This window comes from Nipponia nippon, unplaced genomic scaffold (assembly GCF_047370975.1).
Source record: "Nipponia nippon isolate SJK-2023a ecotype South Korea unplaced genomic scaffold, ASM4737097v1 scaffold_17, whole genome shotgun sequence".
In the NCBI taxonomy this organism is placed as follows: Eukaryota; Metazoa; Chordata; class Aves; order Pelecaniformes; family Threskiornithidae; genus Nipponia; species Nipponia nippon.
In genome coordinates, this window is record NW_028262333.1 from 5,821,990 (window position 1) to 5,830,877 (window position 8,888).

The window sequence follows — 8,888 nt, forward strand, 5'->3', positions numbered from 1 at the left end:
ACACTGCCAAGGCCACCACTAAACCATGTCCCCAGGCACCACATCTCCCCAGCTTTTAAATACCTCCAGGGATGGAGACTCAACCACTGCCCTGGGCAGCCTGTGCCAGGGACTGACAGCCCTTCCCGTGAAGAAGTTTCTCCTAATATCCAACCTAAACCTGCCCTGGCACAGCTTGAGACCGTTGCCTCTTGTCCTATCACTTGTAACCTGGGAGAAGAGACCGACCCCTGCCTGGCTCCAGCCTCCTGTCAGGCAGTTGCAGAGAGCGATGAGGGCTCCCCTCAGCCTCCTCTTCCCCAGGCTGAGCACCCCCAGCTCCCTCAGCCGCTCCTCCCCAGCCTTGTGCTCCAGCCCCTGCCCCAGCCTCGCTGCCAATCGTTTGGACACGCATCCAGTAACAGCGAGTGTCAACCTCATGCAGCCATTTTTCCTTCACAACTTCTGAGCAAAGCAGATGGATGGATCATCTGCCCCAGAGGAAGGACAAGCCAAGCAGGGAAATTTTCTAACCTACCCTGCAAGGCCCAAGTAGTCCTGCAAAGGAGGAGAAAGGCCTCAGAGTTCACAGATCCTTCCTCACCGGCAGATGCTGGTCCAGGGAGCCCAAAGAGAGCAGGAGGGAAAGGAAGCAGACAGTCGGCCTGAGCCAGCCGCTCCCAGAAAGCCATAGCTTTCCATTTGTTTCTGTCACATCCCATCCCAAACATATGACATGAAGCAGTCTGAGATATATTTCACCCTGTAAAAGTGACTTCCTCCCCACTGCCATACCCCTACACGCTGCCTAAAACCCTCCCTGCTATGCCTTGCAGCTAGAGATACAGTCAGTGAACTGGCATGGGGCCATGCTCAGCATTAATATCCTTCCCCCCCACACTCTGGCTATTTATAGACTAAGCTGCATTGCAATCTGCCAGTTCATAAATCAGTAGTGCAGACTTTTGCAAAATTTAGCATGAGACCAGTGACCCAGCACAACAGCCATCCAAAATAAACTCTGCCGGGGGACCCCAGGCATCTCTCCCCAGAGCAATAGGGGGACAGGTAATTCCTCTCTTATAAAAAGGTCAGTGCACGCTAAGGGTCCTACGCACACTGAAACGAACGGCCTCGCTCCCCCCGTGCAACAGAAGCTGGCTACGAAAGGCATTCACATCATCTTCGGCTCAGCCTTCCTGGCAGGGGCTCAGCCTGTTCAGGATCAACTCAGTGCAAGGGGAAGGGTTAGCCAGGGCCAGCCGACGTCCCAGGGTGTGGTAGCAAATAACCCGAAACACCTTGGTTATTTTTCCTGCTACAGGTTAGGCTTCTCAACAGGAAGATACTGAAGCCCGGCACGTGGTCAGGAAACATCACCCCCACACAGCTCTGCCAGCGCTGCTCAGCCCTGACGTTCCGCGCTGCCTCCTTTCCGTGTTACCCACAGCCTGCCAGAGCACCCGAGCTGCTCCCGGCCGCCTCCACAGCCTCCTCCACCTTGATGAGAATTTTTAAGAAAGGAGCCCATTCTCCTTCAAAGGACCAAATAGGCAGGCAACAAAAACAACAACCCACTCCAAAGCAGACACACAAACATCTTGGGGGACCAGCATCCTTTCCTTCAACCTACTCTGAAGTACAGACCCCCCCAAAACCTCCCTCATTCAATAATCCAGTCTACCAGAGCTCTCCTAAGCCGGTATATCTTGAAACCTCAGAAGACAGAGGAACAAGCTTTCTGAAGCAGCCCAGACAACGCTCACGCCACCCGCGCCGTCTTTATGACTCTTCCCTGCTCCCTCCCGCAGCCACTTTGCCCCTGTGCTGATCCTTAGCCTGTAAAGCGGGCAGGCAGAGCACCAGGCAGGGTGCAGGCAGCTGTTAGGGATCCACACCGAGCACAAACTTTCTCCACTGCTTTCTCCTTAACCCTTCCTAATCCTTCCTCCCACCTCGGGCTTCATCCTAACCTGGACAGCATCAGTCTGGCCCCAGTGCATCTCCTCATGAGGAGCGGCAGCGTTTTAGTATCAGAAAAATGGGAAGAGAAACATAACCGGGAGAAGTGGGGCTGTGTTTCAGCAACAAATACTCCTAAGAATTAAATTGCCGTCCCCAAAAGGCTACTAAAAGCAATCTGGTCAGCGTTAAGACCAGGCCAAAGAGTGTCTGAAGGCCTGCATCCCATGGCTACGGGCCAGTTCATGTCAGTGCAAACAAAAGCCACCAGCCCCAAACTCCGGGGGTGCTGAAACCTCTGTGCCGCTGTCCCCGGCCCCGCTGCCCTCCCTGGGCTCCTCTGCAGCGGTTCCTGGCCCAGGGGCGACTTTGCAAAACCTTCCGAAATGCCGTTTTCCGTGAAGCTATGGGGTTGGAGATGAAGGCGGCCGGAATGGTTCTGCCCGTGGGAGGCTACTGAGAGGGGCCGGGGTCCTCCCTGCCCGCTGCTCCTGTGTAGGGAAGGGGCAAGCCCGGCTCCCGGGGGGCCGGTGCGGGGCTGCCCGGGCCCGGGGCTGTGCGGGGCCGCCGGCCTCCCCGCGGCCCCGGGGGCGCTGTGCGGGGCCGGCGCTCAGGGCCCGGCCTCGGCCCGGAGGAGCCGGGCGCGGCCCGCCCCTTCCTCCGCGCCGAGAGCTGGGAGCCGCCGCCGCCGCGCTCCGCCATGCCGGTGGGTGCCGGGCCCGGGCCCGGCTGGGTCCGGACATCGGGCTGGCCGGGGGCCGTGTGGGGCCGGGAGGGGCCTGTGTGGGGCCGGGGGCCGTGGTGGGGCTGGGCCCGGCGCCATCGGAGACGCGGGGCAGGGAGGGAGCCGCGCGGCCGCGGGCAGCGGGAGCAGCCGGCGGGGCTCCCCCAGCACCGGGGCTTGGACAGCCCCAGGCGGGGGGCCCTGCGCTGGGACCCCTCCGGCCCCGTCCCCCTCCCTCTTCCCGGCCCCCAGAGCACGCAGGGCATTTGTAAAGTAAAAATCAAAAAAAAAGGCTAATTACTCTGGAAAAATCCTAATGGGGACGGGCCGTTCCCGAGCTCCTTTCCCGGGCGAATTATGCCCGTGAGGGTTTTAGCCTCCCCGTGGCAGAGGGCAAAGGGTGGTTTTGAATGGAAAGAAATATGGGTTGGGGGTAACAAATAAAAAAAACAGCTTTACTTTTCTTTTCTAAGGAAAGTAAAAAGCATGTGCATGAAAAGGAAATTAGGATCCGTCTGGTGCCAAAGGTTGAAGGCGATGATTAGTGTTACAGGCAAGCATGTTTATGTCAACCCAGTATCTCTCACAAGGAGAAGATAACACTGGGGCCCTGAAGGGATGAAAAACCAGCACTAATGTTCCTTAAATTTCAGTTTTGTTAATATTTTTATGAGTTTATTATGTTGGGGACCAGAGGCCTTGTAGATACAAGAAGAATAGGGTGGGCAAGCACCGAAAACCTTGCAGACTAAGTCAGGACAGCGGGTAGCTGGAGGCAGATGACTTGCTTCTCCTGGGCTCCCCAGGGCAAGTGGAGTGAGTCCAGCAGAAGCTCACAAAGATGGCAACCTGCACTGACCCTGAAGGTGGCCCTGCTCTGATTAGGGGCCAGACAGTCTCCAAAGGCCCGTAGGGTTGTGCTGTGAGGGACAGCACGGGGACACCTAGGGAGGAATAATGAGAACTCTCGGTTTTGCTGAGGATCCCTTAGCGGCATGTGTGGACCTTTTGGTTGGGGAGGATTTGAACCCACCTCCCCAAGGAAAAAGGCAAGTTTGGAGGACGAGTGCTCGTGGTGTGCTGCCGGCTGCATCCTCCCTGATCCCCCATCTGCCTTTTTTTAGAAACACGAGTTCTTTGTGGACATGACCTGTGAAGGCTGCTCCAATGCGGTCACCCGTGTCCTGCACAGGCTGGGAGGTGAGTCAGTGCTGGTGTGTGATGTGATGTGACAGCCAGCTCGCCGGAGCAACACCAGCTCCGGGGCAGGATGGCAGTGCCCTGGGATCCTCCGTCTTGCAAGGGTAGCACTGTGGATAAAAGCTGAAAGTGGGTGATTGGAAACCTCTGCTCCCCGCTCTGCTCTGAGCCTGCTGCTTAGCCAGTAGTGAGTCACTGATTGTTCGCAGGACTCGTGTGACCCTTGGAGAACCGTCAAGGGAAGGAGGAGCTGCCATGGCTGCAGGTGGCTCTGAATTACCAGGGCCTCATCCTGAACCCTCTGGGAACCGCACTGGTAGGCCCCTGCTCGGGCTGCCAGAAGGAGGGGAGGTGGATGTCCTGCCAGGCATTGCTCCCAAGGAGGCCTGGGGTATCTGTGGTGCTTCCCTAGATGTGTCAGCAGCAGTCACAGAGAAGAGCTGCTGAGCAGAGTATTTGGTGGTTGCCTGCACAGCCTGTTTTGAATACCACCTGGAAAATTATAACCTATGCCTCCTTTGTGCTGGGATTGCCAAGAGAGAAGGATGTGACCCACACTTACCAGTTGTGAGGACCTGTCATCCTGCTCCCCTGTCCTCACCGAGTCAGAACAGCTTTCAGTCACCAAGGCAAAGGCCTTGCAACTTCTTCCAGACCCTGTTATCAGGCTGCGGTGATCCCACTTCCTCTGTGTGTGCTTGTCAGCACCTCCATCACTCTTCAACATGCTGGCCAACATCAGCCTCGTGATGATGCGGCAGAGCTCTCAAAGCTGATACATACCTACAAGTTTTGTGAGAGTATGTGGCTGGATAGAGACTTCATGTCCAGTTCCTTTCACTGGGCTGAGAGTGGCTTACCCTTATTAGCCATTGGGAAATCCACATGAGAAAGTGTTTTTTCCTTCCCTCCTACTTACAGCTGTTAGCTGGTACCACCACTGAGGAAACCTGTCCTGACCCTGTCCTAACCCCTGTGCTAACTCCCTCATTAGTGCCTATCCATGCTAAACCACAGCACAGGCTGAGCTGGTTGGTGATTATAGTGGTTGGTTGAAACTTGGCTCATTCTGGTTATTGCATGAGTGATTGTGTTGATCCAAGGTGGGGTGAGCAAATTAACTCAGTTGAGAAACTGTGGTGTCCGATGTAGATCTATAGGAGATCTGGCTTCCTTCATACCATTGCTGGCAGGGCACCAGCTTGGTTTTGCTGGCAGGTGGTGGTATCAATCAGGGTTTGCTGGCAGGAGGCACACGCACATTTGACTGATGGCCTTGGGAGCACAAATGTGTGAAGGTGAGCTTTCTCTGTGCTCACACAATTTGGCTGCTTCTAGCTGTGCAAAATTTTTTTCCTTTCCTCTTAGGTGTCCAGTTTGATATTGACCTGCCCAACAAGAAGGTGTGCATCGACTCGGAGCACAATGTTGACACCCTATTGGAAACCCTAAAGAAGACTGGAAAGAACGCTTCCTACCTTGGGGAGAAGTCCGCGCAGTAGCCTTGCCTGGTGTGAGGAGGCTAGGTATATACCAGGTGTATGAAATGCTGAAGAGAGAGATCTGAGCTTTTTCCAGCCCTCCCAGTAAAACAGGCTGCTTCCTGGGAAGCACAAAGTAGGAAAGACCTGCAGGTCCAGCTTCAGCAAACCCCTCCTATCGGAGAAGCAGCCGGGCCACATACAGCCAGCACCATTTCTGTGTGGGACCCCTTAGCTATTCTGCAAAGCCCACGTGATCCCAACCATGGCTGTAGTGGAGAGGCAGAACACAGCCTCTGTGCCATTCCCAGGTGAACCTAGAGTTTGCCAGAGCATAGCATGCATGAAAACAAATCCCAAAGACATTCACCAGCTGACCAGAGAGAGTGGTGGCCCCCAACAATACCAGGGAGGGCTATGGGACACAAAGACCCCTGTGGGTACGTGATGCAGGGGGTTGGTTGTTAGCACGAGGACTTCCAACATCTGATTCTGTTGATATCACTGTTAATCCTCCACTAAACTCGAGGATGGAAAAAGAGCAGCACCCTGCTACCCTCACAGACATAAAATGTCGGGTTTGAGAACAGCTCCCAGTGCACACATCCCCTGCCCAACTGGACGTCTGTCCCAAAGACAACCTGAGTGTTGCAGCCTGTCGATTTTCCTAGAGTCCCAGCACTATGAGGACACGTACGAAACTCATGTACGGCCTGTGAAATGGTTTTTGCAGACAGGGTTCATTTTCAGTGGAAAAGAATGAAGTGGGAGGAGAGGGCTGCCCACTCACTGCATGTACTGTTCTTTAGTGTCCAAGATTACTATATTGCATCGCTTAAGAGCTTGTTTCTGTCAGTGGAGCTTTCTAATCTAATGACGTTGTTTTAAAATGGTCTAGTTTGATGACCACAAATACCTAGCACAAATGCACTGAAACCAGTTCATGTTGATTTAATTCCCAGTCAGCAAATTAAATCAGAGATTTACACCAGCAGGAATTAAACTGATACAAGAAAGAGTTCAGATGATACTAATGTGCGTGTGCAATAGATCTGCATTGTTTCAATAGACTGACTTAACAGGTTTAAAATCTGCAATTTTTATCATTTGATCAAGCTCTCAATACTTCTTAGAAATTGTTTAAAATCATAGCTTTAATCAAGTAACATTGCTATTTAAAACAGAGAGAGAAACATGCTCTGAATTGATTAGTACCTCAAATAGTTTTCAGCTTGTATTGATTGGAAGAGCTGTTTTCAACTTGCAGAGACTTGTGGACTATGTCTCAAATGCCTGCAAAAGTTAACCATTACAGCAAAGCCACTCTCAAATAATGTGGATGTGTCCCTTTTTTCCATGGCCCTGTGTTCTCACCGCTTTCCTTATATTACATCAAGGCAGCTAGGGAGTCAGTTCAGCTGGCCGACCTGGCAGAACATTTCTCTCCATGCTTTTGTTTTCCTATTGGATTTTAACTGAAGCGATTTGACTTACCCAAGGATTGTAAGATCCAAAACAAAGGAGAGGCATGGCTGGACTGCCCTTGCTCGTAGTTTGCTGCTAGATCACTTCACCTGTTATGGGAAAAAACACTAAATTTAAGTTTTACAGCACATTTCCCTCCGTAGGGAATATTTTTAGGGGTTTGTCTCTAAAAGGAGGGAGGGAAGTTGCAAATCGCTGGCATAGAGCTCAGGTGGATGGCTTTCCTTTGGCTTGTGACCGGCAGAGGGCATCTTTGTATAATGTTATCACCTCCTCTGTGCCTTGGTATTTTTTCCTTTTACTTATTTATTTATTTATTTTGCAGGAACTCAAACATGACTTCAGCAAAAAAGGTGGCTTAACTGTTTGCATATCTCCCAACTTGCTCTTTCATTTGACCTTTACTACCCTGCCAGATGCCGGAAGGCAGAGGGCTGGCAGGAGGAGACAGCTGCGTCTTGAGCTTTAAAAGCGGAGAAATCTAGAGGAGGAGGTTATATGCTGTTTCTAGTCCCACAGTAAATCGAGGTGCTGCTTCTATCTTTCAGTGCATGTCTATGTGTCTTGTGTGTCTTTGTACTGCTTTAACTGGTTTTCTGTAAAAGAGATGGCTCTTAGGGATGGGAAACTGGCCATTACGTGCAAGACGGGTCTCCCAGGAAACTGCACCTATCTTTAGAAGCTGACTGCAATCTCTGCCTGAGGGACATGTCTCAAGAGAACTGAGCTTGAATGTCACTTAAATTCAGGAAATCTGTGTCTTGGCAGATATCTTTCCATCACAGAACAGACAAAACCATCCATTTGGGATGCAGGTGCGGGGAAGAAGGGACCCTTGCAGCCCCTGTAAGTCAAGGATAACCAAGTGTCCTTTTGAGCTAGATGGGGCCACGAGGCAGAAGTCACTGGACCCCAGCAACACGATTGAGCTCACAGGACAACTAAATTGCAAGTAGGAGCAGGGAACATGGACTCAGCCTAGGTTTAGTACAGTGCTTTTGAGGGCACTGCATGACCGTATAAATGTGAGGAATCATTCCAGATCCTGGGCCCAGCTCAAGACACCTGGATCAGTCCCTTCCCCGGCAAGTGTTCCTCTTGCCCCCTTCCCACATACAAAATTTCAACCAAATAGGTAGTAGCATCATGGGGTCCTGATGCTGGGCAGGATCCTGGGTGCTGCATGCACCCACAGACACGGTAGGAGAATGCCTGTGCTGATGAGAAATGCAGAAGGGGTAGAGGAAGGGGAGGGGTGTGGAAATGTCTCCAAGGTCTCTTATTTCTCAGCCCAGTGACCAGTGTTATGGGCTATACTGTTGATTTGCCCAGCTCCCATCCATTTAATTCAGGTTTTCAGCCCAGTGAAAAGATTGCATGTGTCCGTCCCAGTCTGCTGTCTCTTGTTTCACTTGGGGAATGTCTCCAATGCCTACCAGTCACATGTGATTTGTTCTACAGAGAGGAAAACCAACTAAAGTTTGAAGGAAAACATTACGCTATATTTAAGAGATTTTTCATACTTGTACATTGAGATTACTTTTGACATAGTTGCAATTTATTCTTTCCCAGAGAGGTTTAGTACCTCCAAGTCCTTCTTAACCACTGATCTAAAGCACAATTAATTGCTGTAGATGTACTTGCAGGGGCTGGAGGTGCTTCAAGGAACATGCTGCAGACAATTTTTATTACTTTTTAATTTAAGGGAAGCTAAAGGATAGAAGTCTAACATCACTGCATTGTTTTCTTGCATTAAAATCTCCCAGGTGCAGGAGGTTTCCTGAGCCAAGGCCCAGAACCGCAACCTATTTCTGCTTTGTGCCCATGCAGTCAGATGCACGGCATGACACCTCCGGGGTCCCGGGTGAGCGAGTGAATCCCTTTCCCTAGCCCCCGCCTTGTTGGTCTGAGCTGGTGTTTGCCAATGCTAGTTGGCAATGCCAATTTATTGCTTTCAGCTTCTTCCTAGACACAGCCAGTGCATCCACAGGCAGCCGGTTGCCCAGTGGCTCTGCTCTGGTGGCAGTGGGCTGGGGGAGGACATGTGCTGTCGATTT

General features: G+C 51.9%; 1 protein-coding gene across 1 annotated transcript; it reads left to right on the forward strand.

The window, feature by feature from the left end:
- The first annotated feature begins 2,564 nt into the window (after positions 1-2,564).
- ATOX1 (antioxidant 1 copper chaperone) lies at positions 2,565-7,383 on the forward strand. Its single transcript, XM_087753977.1, has 4 exons — positions 2,565-2,647; positions 3,790-3,865; positions 5,234-5,391; positions 7,157-7,383. The coding sequence occupies exons 1-3, from the start codon at positions 2,642-2,644 to the stop codon at positions 5,365-5,367; spliced, it is 216 nt and encodes a 71-aa protein (XP_087610103.1). The 5' UTR covers positions 2,565-2,641; the 3' UTR covers positions 5,368-5,391; positions 7,157-7,383.
- The last annotated feature ends 1,505 nt before the right edge of the window (positions 7,384-8,888 follow it).